Here is a 14,800-nt window from a genome sequence, read left to right on the forward strand (position 1 = left end):
GAGTTCCTCTGTGGAGATGGGAGAACTTTCCAGAAGGACAACCAGCTCTTTGACACAAATTGTATTGCTTTGCCACATTTTTTGGAGGAGTTGGAAGACCTCCCTGGTCTTTGAGCTTGGATCTGTGTTTGAAATTTACTGGTCGACTGAGGGACCTTACAGATTATTGTTTATGTGGGGTACAGAGAGGAGGTAATCATTCAAAAATCATGTTAAACACTATTATTTCACACAGATTGAGTCCATGCAACTTATGTAACTTGTTAAGCAAATGTGTACTCCTGAACTTATTTAGGCTTGCCATAACAAAGAGGTTGAATACTTATTGACTCAACACATTTGAGCTTTTCATTTTTAATTAATTAGTGAACATTTCAAAAAACATCGTTCCACTTTGACATTATGGGCTATATTGTGTAGGCCAGTGACAAAAAAATATAATCAATTTTAAATTCAGGCTTTAATAACACAACAAAACATGGAAAAAGTCAAAGGGTGCGAATACTTTCTGAAGGCACTGTATTTCATTTGATATATATTTCAATGACAGACCAGAGGGTATTTGATGGTCATGAAATCACCTTTTTTGTTGACTAAACCAGAACAAAGGCTAGCTTACCCCTTAATGTGTGAACACGTGAACTAAAGCATTCATTGGGCTATTATGTACATTATGTACATTTTCAGGTAAAACATTTGGAAAAACATAATGTAGACAGACTATGATGTTAATTTGCCTATCACCCTTCAGCTGTTTGATTAAGACCTATAGGCTACATCTATTCTATATAAAATGTTATTATCAGTTGTTATTATTGATCTCTTTACAGGTGGTGAGGATTCTGACACCCAACAGATTCCCTGCTATCTGCAAAATGATTATCTTCAGGATTAGAAAAGTCTGTCGTGTCATCGTTCTACTCTGCATCACTACTATCGTTGTGTTTTATACTGGACAGCTATCCTCCAACTCGCTTGTGGATTTAGTTAAAAATGCTTTTCGGCCTCTGGACAGGATCCTCTCTCCAAGATATTGCGCATGTCTCAAATGTATGACACAGCCAGACGACGACCTCTGGTTTCAGAAGCGTTTCAACACATCTTTGAAACCATTTCTGACCAGAAAGTACAGGACACTCTCCAGCGATACAAGAATGTGGTGGCAGGTAATAAAAACATTTTTATCAACTGCTTTTTATTACATCTTATCTTAAAGCAATAAAAGTGATGTCTGCTGTCACACCCAACACATATTCACATATTTACTCACACATTATACATAGTATATATCCACACCTACCAAGAAAAAATAGATAGAATGCTAATTAAATAAACCATTAAACTAAAATAAAAGAAATTAGAAAATTAAAATACTATCCACCATCTCATTGGAGTGACCTTTGCAGTGATTATTCTAAACTTTATAACAGTAATTGATTATTATCTGTAAAGAACAACTGATCGACTGTCACAGAAACAGTATCTTCCTATGTAGATTAGCCTATTAACGTTCCCATTGGTCAAGGAGAGTCCCAAACACTCAGTGTCACTACACATTGAAATATCAAAACCTGTTTATTGTTTTCTAAAGTTAATGGAATAGTGTGACATTTTGACAATCAAGCCTTTTTTTAAATTTACTAAAGTCAGCTAGCGCTAGCGCACCGACGAAGTCTATGGGATCAGCTAGCTGATTGCACTAATGCTAGCTGATCCAGTACACTTCCAGTCATTGCGCTAACGCTAGTTAGCAATCGCCAGAGGTGTGAACTCGAGTCACATGGACTCAAGTCTGACTCTAGTCACAAATTTGATGACTTGAGACTAGACTTGATATAAAAAAACAAAAACTTGAGACTCGACTTGGAGCCTCAAGACGCGGGACTCGATTTTGACATGAGACTGATGACTTGAAATTATCTGGCCAGGTTTTGTAACATTTTGTCACAGATTCTCTGTGGATTATTTTCCATGCAGCCAGAAATAGTATCAAACTTGTAAAAAAGCCCTCTGATCAGCCCTCAATCAACACAGGTCAGGTTAGCTAGAACAGTGAGAATATTTTGGGGGTGTTGCAAGTGTTTCATTTGACTAGGCAAGTCAGTTAAGAACAAATTCTTACTTACAATGACAGCCTAGGAACATTGGGTTAAATGCCTTGTTCAGGGGAAGAACAACAGATTTTTACCTTGTCAGCTCAGAGATTTGATCTAGCAACCTCTCAGTTACTGGCCCAGCGCTTTAAGCACTAACCTACCTGCCGCCCCAAGTGTGAAACTGAATGAATGAGAGGTTGTACGGCTTTTTAAATTATGACCTCATGAAAGCAGCAGAAAACTGGAGTGGTTACCATTTATATATTTTAAAACACTACATATTTAATAGGCTACAAATCATTTACCATTTGTATTTTATATTTATACCTTTGCTTATTTGATCTGGTCACTAACATAGGCCTACAGCATTGCACCAAATTCTTCTTTCAAAAACATATCATCTTTGCTTCAAAACCAGTCATCAGCATTGGCGTGCAAAAGTGGGCACACATATCCATATTAGTGACTAGAAAGAGCTTGTTTATTTTTCTCCGGATTTCTTGGCAAAAACAGAGTAGCCTACCTACATCCTTAAAACCTTTTACTACAGTGAAATCAGGGTCACACAGAACATTTCTTGGTAGTCTTAAACAATTTTAGTTGAAAAGACTTTCCACTGGAAATGCGGAAGGCCGACATAGGCTGAAGCGGTGGATTGAGACACAGCCAATATCTCTAGTTTAAACTGACAGAAGTTCAATTACCAAATCGTCCCTTTAGTGGCTGCATGGGTGGAATGTTATTAATATTTTTTCATAATTTCACAATTAATAAACATATATTTTTTAACCGCTGAAAATTCGGTCTTGGCTTTTTCTTTGCAACTCTGCCTAGAAGGCCAGCATCCCGGAGTCGCCTCATCACTGTTGACGTTGAGACTGGTGTTTTACGGGTACTATTTAATGAAGCTGCCAGTTGAGGACTTGTGAGAAGTCTGTTTCTAAAACTAGACACTCTAATGCACTTGTCCTCTTGCTCAGTTGTGCACCGGGGCCTCCCACTCCTATTTCTATTCTGGTTAGAGCCAGTTTGCACTGTTCTATGAAGGGAGTAGTACACGGTGTTGAACGAGATCTTCAGTTTCTTGACAATTTCTCGCATGGAACAGCCTTCATCTCTCAGAACAAGAATAGACTGACGAGTTCAGAAGAAAGAACTTTGTTTCTGGCCATTTTGAGCCTGTAATTTTTCCAATGATCAATTAGCCTTTTAAAATGTTAAACTTGGATTAGCTAACACCACGTGCCATTGGAACACAGGAGTGATGGTTGCTGATAATGGGCCTCTGTACGCCTATGTAGATGTTCCATAAAAAAAATCTGTCGTTTCCAGCTACAATAGTAATTTACAACATTAACAATGTCTACACTGTATTTCTGATCAATTTGATGTTATTTTAATGGACAACAAATGTGCTTTTCTTTCAAAAACAAGGACATTTCTAAGTGACCCCTAACTTTTGAACGGTAGTGTACATGTTCAGTAGGTAGAGTTCTTAAAGTGACTATACATAGATGATAACAACAGAAAGTAGCAGAGGTATAAAAGAGAGGGGGGGCAATGCAAATATTCTGGGTAGTCATTTGATTAGACGCTCAAGAGTCTTATGGCTTGGGTGTAGAAGCTGTTTAGAAGCCTCTTGGACCTACACTTGGCGCTTCGGTACCGCTTGCCGTGCTGTAGCAGAGAAAACAGTCTATGACTAGGGCCTTCCTCTGACACCGCCTGGTATAGAGGTCCTGGATGGCAGGAAGCTTGGCCCCAGTGATGTACTGGGCCATACGCACTACCCTCTGTAGTGCCTTTTGGTCGGAGGCTGAGCAGTTGCCATACCAGGCAGTGATGCAACCAGTCAGGATGCTCTCGATGGTGCAACTGTAGAACATTTTAAGGATCTGAGGACCCATGCCAAATCTGTTCAGTCTCCTGAGGGGGAATAGGTTTTGTTGTGCACTCTTCACGACTGTCTTGGTGTGCTTGGACCATGTTAGTTTGTTGGTGATGTGAACAACAAGGAACGTGAAGCTCTCAACCTGCTCCACTACAGCGCCATCGATGAGAATGGGGGCGTGCTCGGTCCTCTTTTTCCTGTAGTCCACATTCATCTCCTTTGACTTGATCACGTTGAGGGAGAAGTTGTTGTCGTGGCACCACACAGCCAGGTGTCCTCCCTATAGGCTGTCTCGTTGTTGTCGGTGATCAGGCCTACCACTGTCGTGTCATCGGCAAACTTAATGATGGTGTTGGCGTAGTGCCTGGCCGTGCAGTCATGAGTGAAGGAGGGGACTGAGCACGCACCCCTGAGGGGCCCCTGTGTTGAGGATCAGCATGGCACCTGGGGGCGACCCGTCAGGAAGTCCAGGATCCAGTTGCAGAGGGAGGTGTTTAGTCCCAGGGTCCTTAGCTTATTGATGAGCTTTGAGGGCACTATGGTGTTGAACGCTGAGCTGTAGTCAATGAATAGCATTCTCACATAGGTGTTCCATTTGTCCAGGTGAGAAATGGCAGTGTGGAGTGCAATAGAGATTGCATCATCTGTGGATCTGTTAGGGCAGTATGTAAATTGGAGTGGGTCTTGGGTTTCTGGGATAATGGTGTTGATGTGAGCCATTACCAGCCTTTCAAAGCACTTCATTGCTACAGACGTGAGTGCTATGGGTTGGTAGTCATTTAGGAAAGTTACCTTAGTGTTCTTGGGCACAGGGACTATGGTGGTCTGCTTAAAACATGTTGGTATTACAGACTCGGACAGGGAGAGGTTGAAAATGTCAGTGAAGACACTTGCTAGTCCTGGTAATTCGTCTGGCCCTGTGGCCTTGTGAATGTTGACCTGTTTAAAGGTCTTACTCACATCGGCTGTGGAGAGTGTGATCACACAGTCTTCCGGAACAGCTGGTGCTCTCATGCACGTTTCAGTGTTATTTGCCTCGATGCGAGCATAAAAGTAGTTTAGCTCATCTGGTAGGCTCGTGTTACTGGGCAGCTCTCGGCTGTGCTTCCCATTGTAGTCTGTAATGGTTTGCAAGCCTTGCCACATCCGACGAGTGTCAGAGCCGGTGTAGTATGATTTGATCTTAGTCCAGCATTGACGCTTTGCCTGTTTGATGGTTCGTTGGAGGGCATAGCGGGATTTCTTATAAGCTTCCGGGTTAGAGTCCCGCTCCTTGAAAGTGGCAGCTCTTGCCTTTAACTCAGTGCGGATGTTGCCTGTAATCCATGGTTCCTTGTTGGGATATGTACGTATGGTCAATGTGGGGACAACGTCATCGATGCACTTATTGATGAAGCCAATGACTGATGTGGTGTACTCCTCAATGACATGGGAGGAATCCCGGAACATATTACAGTCTGTGCTAGCAAAACAGTCCTGTAGTTTAGCATCTGCTTCATCTGACCACTTTTTTATTGATTGAGTCACTGTTGCTTCCTGCTTTAATTTTTGCTTGTAAGCAGTAATCAGGAGGATAGAATTATAGGCAGATTTGCCAAATGGATGGCAAGGGAGAGCTTTGTATGCGTCTCTGTGTGTGGAGTAAAGGTGTCCAGAGTTGTTATCCCTCTGGTTGCACATTTAACATGCTGATAGAAATTTGGTTAGACAAATTTTAGTTTCCCTGCATTAAAGTCCCTTGCCGCTAGGAGCGCCACCTCTGGGTCAGCGTTTTCCTGTTTGCTTATGGCGGAATACAGTGTGGTCTTAGTGCCAGCTTCAGTCTGTGGTGGTATGTAGACAGCTACGAAAAATACAGATGAAAACTCTCTAGGTAGATAGTGTGGTCTACAGCTTATCATGAGATACTCTACCTCAGGCGAGCAAAACCTTGAGACTTCCTTAGATATCGTGCACCAGCTGTTATTTACAAAAATACATAGTCCGCCGCCCCTTGTCTTACCAGAAGCCGCTGTTCTATCCTGCCGGTACAGCGTATAACCAGCCAGCTGTATGTTGATAATGTCGTCGTTCTGCCACGACTCCGTAAGATATTAGTTTTGAATGTCCCGTTGGTGGTTAATCTTCAGCGTAGGTCATCGATTTTATTTTCCAAAAATTGCACGTTTGCTAGCAGAATGGAAGGCAGTGGGGGTTTATTCGATTGCCTACGAATTCTCAGATGGCAGCCCTCCGGCCCCTTTTTCTCCGCCTCCTCTTCACACAAATGACAGGGATCTGGGCCTATTCCCGGGAAAGCAGTATGTCATTCAAGTTGGGCTCATCGGACTCGTTAAAGGAAAAAAGGATTCTTCCAGTTCGTGGTGAGTAATCGCAGTTCTGATATCCAGAAGATCTTTTTGGTCATAAGAGACAGTAGCAGCAACATTATGTACAAAATAAGTTAAAAAAAAAAGTTACAAACAATGCAAAAAAAAGAACAAAAACACAATCGGTTAGGGACACGTAAAACATCAGCCTTCTTCTCCGTCACCACCTTAGACATCTTAGTATGAAGGTAGTGATGTGCCAACAAAAATAAGGGGTTAAATATGTGTCCAAAAAAACAAAAGTATTTCCTGAGCTTTCTTATATCTGCTAGATATAGGACAGACACGTCAACATTTTTTCCCGCCTGATTTATTTTTTGACTGTCTTTTTTGCCTTTTATGAATGCGTTATTCAATGTGCTTCTATAGTAAAGGCCAAATTCAATATTTTATCAAATCATTTTAACAAATAGAGCATTAAGACAGTAACTGAATCCCCGAGCCGGCAAAGTAGAAAAATCTGCTGTTCTGCCCTTGAGCAACTCAGTAAATCCTGCAAAACAACTGCTCCCTGGGTTCAATGTGACATTACATCTCGAGTTGATATTGACTGTTAACATAAATTACGTTCAGTTCAAAATGTAGGTGTAAATTGTATTTATTTTTGTATCTTGCGTTTTGAAAATGCTTCACTGTTTATGGCTGTAATGACACTGGTAGAATCAACGTTGTTGAACCAATATGGAATAGACGTTGAATTTACGTTTGTGCCCAGTGGGAGGCTATATTTGCGTAGCGAGTGTGCACGTGTGCATGCGCGGGGGTCACACACTTTTTAAGGATTGCGGGTCAAATAGTTTGAAAACCACTGGGTTAGCGAATAGATTTCTGATTTGATGTTCAGCTACAAGATCGGGTGCAGCGCAAATGTCAAATTGTATGGAGAGAGACTGACATCAATAAAAATGCAGTTCCAAAACATTTTGATGATCAAGATTATGAGCTGTTTACTTTGCAAGTTTATTAGCAATGGGGCATTATTAAGCAACAATGACTAGCATAGACTCTACTGGTCATTTGGTATGCAAAATGGCTTGAAATGTATCCTTTACTTATGAAACTTGTGTTTGGAATTTGTTGTTAAAATTAATTATTACATAATCAAAATGTGTTGTAGACAAAATAATGAAAAGGCCTGTCTGGTAGCCTCAATAAATAGATAAAGATTTGTGGTTGAACGAATCATTGTCTATGTAGATTTTTTTTGACTTGACTTGAGACCTTTGACCTTTGACTCGACTTGTCCTTAGAATGCACGTCTTGGACATGACTCGAGACTCGACCCGTTCTACTTGGGACTCAACTTGAGATTTGGACCATGTTACTTGAGACTTACTCGTGACTTGAATAATATTGACTTGGTCCCACCTCTGGCAATCGAGGAACAACCATAAACTTCCATCAAATTGCACACAGAGACATAAAATGACTTGTTCATCTGACTCTGGGGAAGTTTGCCAAAATCTCACACTATCCCTTTAAGAATCTCCAAAAGTTTACTGTAGTTACATTTTTGTATATGAGGGAGTTTTATTCAGAATTAACTATTTTATTTGATGTTTAGGCTGCAATATAAGCATGGTCACTGACAACTGATTAACGGTTTACTATAGTAGTCATCAATAACCTCAGTGTAAAGAACAGTCTGGAGTCTTACCTTTAGTGGGTTTCCTCAGATGTTATGGTGTGTCATTTGCATTAGGCTGCTTTTAGTGTCAGCCTGTCCATTGTCGTGTATTTATTGTGTGTTCATTGTTGTTTTATGTATTGGCTGGTGCAATTAAATAACCAGAAATTGCAGAAAGACCGTAACAAAGCCAACTTTAGCGAGGTGGTGGAGAAGTTGTTCCAGGTCATCCCTGATGCTGATCTTTACATGGACGCGGGCCCTGAGCGCTGTAGGACCTGTGCTGTGGTGGGGAACTCTGGGAACCTCAAGGGCTCCCACTACGGAGCCCTGATCGACTCCAGTGATGTCATCATAAGGTAAGCCAACAGAGAGTGTGGTTGATCGAAGGCACACTTGCCACAAAACCTGTTTCAGCATGGGCAGTGCAACACAGCCTGTTTTAGCATGGGCAGTGCAACACAGCCTGTTTTTGCATGGGCAGTGCAACACAGCCTGTTTTAGCATGAGCAGTGCAATTGAGGACTTTCACCATTTTCAAGTAGTCAACTGGGTGGGACTTCCAATATGTTAAGGAAGGATCAAAGAATTCCAAGGAATTAAGGGCTATGTCCCATTTATCCCTCCTACCTCAAAGTGTGCACTTGTTCACTTGCACATGGTTGTTCAATGCTTTTACATTTGTGGGAAGTAGTGAACGAGTGCACACTCCAGGAAGAAAGTAGCAAAAATGTGGCAGTTAATCACTAACCTTGGCTTTATACCTGTTCATACAACACTCCAGGTGGTATTATATGCACCCTTTCAGTTTGTTTACCAAGTAGAATAAGAAGAAATCAACGATTTGAACATATATATATCCCTCAATGGCCCTGCCCATGGTGTCACAGAATACAGTATGGCAAAGATGTGCCTTTATCCAACTTAATGATTTAATGTCCTCTATGTATACCTGTTTTGGTTTGGTTTGGTGTGTTCATTTTTTATCTTAGCGGTATGAATGACTATGTGTTTTGAATGTAAGTGTTTTGGAATATGGCAGTCATGATATGGATCTCGGCTATTTACTGTGTTATCCAGAATGAACAAGGCTCGTACCTCTGGCTATGAGCGGGATGTTGGCAGCCGCACCACACATCACATCATATACCCAGAGAGTGCCATAGATCTGGACAACACCACTAGTCTTGTGTTTTTCCCTTTCAAGACTCTGGACCTTCAGTGGCTACCTGGTGCCATTACCACTGGATCTCACATCACTTTGTGAGTAACCATTCTCCTTTGATTAGTCCATCAGTCTGTTACATCATGCATTTTTCAACGATTACATAGCAACTCTGGATAAGATGAAGGTCTCATTTTATTCAACAGCTCATATTTACGTCTTAGACCGAAGATAAAGGCCAACAAAGATTTGGTGAGTCACATTGTTGATCGTGATCATTTATTATGGTTCTAATACATCTACAGTCAATGATAAATGCATGATATTTTTATGTCTTGGATAGTAGGTAATTGAGGATGTTTGTTAGTTAGGTATGGGCTAATCTCGGTTAACCCTAAAATCGTGCGTAATTTGGTCAGATGCTCGATAACACATTTGCGAAGTCTAGTAAACGGAAACTCTCAGCCCTTTCTGATAATTTCACTTGTGTTTATCATCCGTGTTTTGCACACGCAATGCAGTGAAAGAGTGTCAACATGGAATTGTGCAGAGTATGTTTACATGCACACAATTCTACCATTATTGTGAATACTGAGATTAAATATGCTTATAAAGGTTTTGTATAATTTCAGCCAGTAGTTTTGAAAGTAGAGCTCACGAGGTAAAACGGCTCCCTGAAAATTGTACACAACTTCCTATGATACACTGTATGTTCATTTTTTTTTTTACAATATGTTACCAATTTGTAGGTACTTAAGATCCCGTTCAATCTCTTTAATATAATAGTTCAATTAAAAAGTTTACTTGCTTTACCAGAATAACATTGTCTCTTACGATCCAGTTTACGTGGAGATGTCTGATAATCAGGCCAACTTGATGAGACTTAGATAAATTCAGAAAATCACCAATGAAAATAAATCTTCTATCACAGCTCCATTTTGTAGCGATCCTCGCTATATGGGCCATTTTACAATTCCCACCAAGTGGGTTATTGGTGCAATGTGTAAGGTGTTTGCCTTTCATGGAAGCAACCTGGGTTTGCTTCCCTGCCACACTGTTTGCTACATTGGTGTCAGAAGGGGAATGGTGAGGCCATTGGGAACACATGGTCTGAATAAGGAGTCATCGAAGCACAGGGACATTCCTTCCTGTTCGGAGGGGGCAGTGTAGCAATACTATATGCTACAATTCCCACCAAGTGGGTTAACGCTATTGGGGCGATGCCTAAGGGTTTTATGTCTAGGGTGGTTTGCTTTTCATGCCAGCGCTCGGGGACTATTCATTTTCATTCTGAGTACGGACATCTTAAAACTATTTTTAAGATGCATAGTTTCAGATTTTCCAAACTCACTTTACTCACTTTACTCAATGTGCAGGAGCTTGCAGGAATGTGTAGTCTTGCATGATGTCTACTTTGATGCTAATTAGCATTTTTGAATCTGAGAGTAAATAGAGCCGAATATGTTGTTAAAAGTCACCTTGTCTGAGAGAGATTTACATGGTTTTCAAAACATCACGCCAGGGTGAAACAGCCCTTATTTTAAGTGTTTCTAAAATTCCCAATGGGAAAAATGAATGGTGGAAAATCAATTGGAACCATTTCCTTGCTTGACCACTAGGTTTTATGGGTATTATGACACCTCCACTGTGGGGCTCTATGGTGTTGGTGGTATGCCCATTACTAAAATGGAGTGAGGGTTTTGAACGTAGTCCAGTTTTATTGTACAAACTCAACACAATTCAAGCACCTAGGATGATGTCATTGACACTCCTTTTGTTTTGGGGGGGGGGGGGGGGGGGGAACCTTTGCGCCATGTTCGTTTTATGAAAATGCTATAGGAGAAGAGGCCCATCATTACCAATGTAGGATCTTCATTTGATTTCATTTCACTTTGATTTTATTTATTTTGATTTAACCTTTATTTAATCAGGCAAGTCAATTAAGAACAAATAATTATTTACAATGACGGCCCAGCAAGAGACAAAAGGCCTCCTGTAGGGGTACGCGCAATGCCGTTGCGGTATACACAAATAAAAATGTGATTCACATTTATTTTTTAAATAAAATAAAATATTCTTCACATTTTCAAATAGTCCATTTATACATTTGGGTGAGTTTTTTTTCGCCAGTGACTAGATCAATAAAAAAGTGGTCAGATGAAGCATATGCTAAGCTACAGGACTGTTTGGCTAGCACAGACTGGAATATGTTCCAGGATTCCTCCAATGGCATTGAGGAGTACATCACATCGGTCATTGGCTTCATCAATAAGTGCATCGATGACGTTGTCCCCACATTGACCATACGTACATACTCCAACCAGAAGCCATGGATTACAGGCAGCATCCGCACTGAGTTAAAGGCTAGAGCTGCCGCTTTCCAAGGAGTGGGACGCTAACCCGGAAGCTTAAAAGAAATCACGCGATGCCCTCCGATGAATCATCAAACAGGCAAAGCGTCAATACAGGACTAAGATCGAGCCGTACTACACCGGCTCTGATGCTCGTTGGATGTGGCAGGGCCTGCAAACCATTACAGAATACAAAGGGAAGCACAGCCAAGAGCTGCCCAGTGACAAGAGCCTACCGGATGAGCTAAACTACTTCTATGCTCGCTTCGAGGCAAATAACACTGAAACATGCATGAGAGCATCAGCTGTTCCGGAAGACAGTGTGATAACGCTCTCCGCAGCTGATGTGAGTAAGACCTTTAGACAGGTCAACATTCACAAGGCCGCAGGGCCAGACGGATTACCAGGACATGTACTACGGGCATGAGCTGACCAACTAGCAAGTGTCTTCACTAACATTTTCAACCTCTCCCTGTCCGAGTCTGTCATACCAACATGTTTTAAGCAGACCACCATAGTGCCTGTGCCCAAGAACACCAAGGTAACCTGCCTAAATGACTACCGACCCGTAGCACTCAAGTCTGTAGCCATGAAGTGCTTTGAAAGGCTGGTCATGGCTCTCATCAACACCATCATCCCAGAAACCCAAGACCCACTCCAATTTGCATACCGCCCCAACAGATCCACAGATGATGCAGTCTCTATTGCACTCCACACTGCTCTTTCCCACCTGGACAAATGGAACACCTATGTGAGAATGCTATTCATTGACTACAGCTCAGCGTTCAACACAATAGTGCCCTCAAAGCTCATCAATAAGCTAAGGATCCTGGAACTAAACACCTCCCTCTGCAACTGGATCCTGGACTTCCTGACGGGGTGCCCCCAGGTGGTAAGGGTAGGTAACATTTACATTTACATTTAAGTCATTTAGCAGACGCTCTTATCCAGAGCGACTTACAAGTACATACATTCATACTTTTTTTGTACTGGCCCCCCGTGGGAATCGAACCCACAACCCTGGCGTTGCAAGCACCATGCTCTACCAACTGAGCCACACTTGGCCGTGTGGTAACAACACATCCGCCATGCCGATCCTCAACACAGGGGTCTATCAGGGGTGCGTGCTCAGCCCCCTCCTGTACTCCCTGTTCACTCATGACTGCACGGCCAGGCACGACTCCAACACCATCATTATATTTGCCGATGACACAACAGTGATAGGCCTGATCACCAACAACAACGAGACAGCCTATAGGGAGGAGGTCAGAGACTTGGCCGTGTGGTGCCAGGACAACAACCTCTCCCTCAACGTGATCAAGACAAAGAAGATGATTGTGGACTACAGGAAAAAGAAGACCGAGCACGCCCCATTCTCATCGACATGGCTGCATTGGAGCAGGTTGAGACCTTCAAGTTCCTTGTTGTCCACATCACCAACAAACTTACATGGTCCAAGCACACCAAGACAGTCGTGAAGTGGGCACGACAAAACCTATTCCCCCTCAGGAGACTGAACAGATTTGGCATGGGTCCTCAGATCCTCAAAAGGTTCTACACCTGCACCATCGAGGGTATCCTGACTGGTTGCATCACTGCCTGGTATGGCAACTGCTCGGCCTCCGACCGCAAGACACTACAGAGGGTAGTGCGATTGGCCCAGTACATCACTGGGGCCAAGCTTCCTGCCATCCAGGATCTCTATACCAGGCGGTGTCAGAGGAAGGCCCTAAAAATTGTCAAAGACTCCAGCCACCCTAGTCATAGACTGTTCTCTCTGCTACCGCACGTCAAGCGGTACCGGAGGGCCAAGTCTATGTCCAAGAGGCTTCTAAACAACTTCTACCCTCAAGCCATAAGACTCCTGAACATCTAATCAAATGGCTACCCAGACTATTTGCATTGCATTTTCTAATTAAATCATGCTGTTTATGTATAATATATTCCATGCAGGTATTGGTTCTGAATCCTGTGTTCATGAAATATGTTCATGAAGTCTGGCTTGACTATTACGGCAAATACCCCTCCACCGGATTCATGGCTTTGATATTAGCCCTACACATTTGTGACGAGGTAAGACGTTATACACATCAAGTTCAAGTTGTGTCATATGCGCAGGATACACATGGTGTACACAGTCCAATGAAATGCTTACTAGTAGGTTCCCTCTCGATAATGAAACAACAATAATAAATAAGTAAAAATTAAGCTCAATTGAACAGAATAAACATTTTCATAAGTATAAATACAGGAAGACACTCAATAATTTACAGTACAATATTTACACGAGTGTCGGGGAAAGAGTATTTGGAGAGCAAAGTGTTTAAATTGTGCAGTGTTTAGCAATACCAAAACATGCTCTGCTAGGAATGGTACTTTCTCAGCTCACTGCAAGACAGACTGTATGCTACACCACGCAATGCATATATAACACTAACACCCAAATCATGTAGGCCTATAGGCTGCACAATATATCACATTGCCATACATACAACTTCTGTAAACACTGTTATTAAACTAATTCTCTAAACACTTCATTCCAATGCAGGTGAATGTGTATGGATTTGGGAAAGACAGAAATGGGAACTGGCACCACTACTGGGAAACACTAACCAATAAAAAGCTCAAGACTGGACCACACCCTGGAGACTATGAGTACAATGTCACTAGAAAGCTCTCGGAAATACACAAACTTGAGATATATAAGGGATGGTGATAATCATTCATCCAGATTATTAACGGGATTTGCTTCAGAAGTCCCATTTTTTTTATATTGAACAATTTATTTCTGACTTTTTAGTCTGTCGAGCACTACATTACATCTTAGAAACACCATTCACACTTTTAAAACGTGTAGATCGGTCTGGATAAACTTGCTTTTGATAACATTTATACTTTTAAAACTTTTTGACCTTTTAAAAAAACAATTCTACTTTTTGGGGGATTTCTTCAAAATTCCAAAGCTACCATTGTTAAAAACTCCCATGACTTCTAACATTCTAATCACAATAATGTAACACAAATCAGCTAAATTGAGAGCTTTTGTCACGTTCCTGACCTGTTTTCTCTTGTTTTTGTATGTGTTTAGTTGGTCAGGGCGTGAGTTGGGGTGGGCATTCTATGTTTTGTGTTTGTATGTTTAGGTCATTGGTAATTAGCCTTATATGGTTCTCAATCAGGGACAGGTGTTTGACGTTTCCTCTGATTGAGAACCATATAAAGGTAGGCTGTTCACACTGTTTGTTTGTGGGTGATTGTCTTCTGTGTCTGTGTATGTTGCACCACACGGGACTGTTTCGTT

General features: G+C 41.7%; 1 protein-coding gene across 1 annotated transcript; it reads left to right on the forward strand.

Annotated features, from left to right (window-relative positions):
- The first annotated feature begins 875 nt into the window (after positions 1-875).
- Positions 876-14,215, forward strand: LOC120021129 (CMP-N-acetylneuraminate-beta-galactosamide-alpha-2,3-sialyltransferase 1-like). The gene is made up of 6 exons (XM_038964768.1): positions 876-1,166; positions 8,149-8,342; positions 9,064-9,246; positions 9,355-9,400; positions 13,453-13,572; positions 14,048-14,215. Exons 1-6 carry the CDS (start codon positions 876-878, stop codon positions 14,213-14,215), a joined length of 1,002 nt encoding a protein of 333 aa, XP_038820696.1.
- The last annotated feature ends 585 nt before the right edge of the window (positions 14,216-14,800 follow it).

This window comes from Salvelinus namaycush, chromosome 26, assembly GCF_016432855.1.
Source record: "Salvelinus namaycush isolate Seneca chromosome 26, SaNama_1.0, whole genome shotgun sequence".
In the NCBI taxonomy this organism is placed as follows: Eukaryota; Metazoa; Chordata; class Actinopteri; order Salmoniformes; family Salmonidae; genus Salvelinus; species Salvelinus namaycush.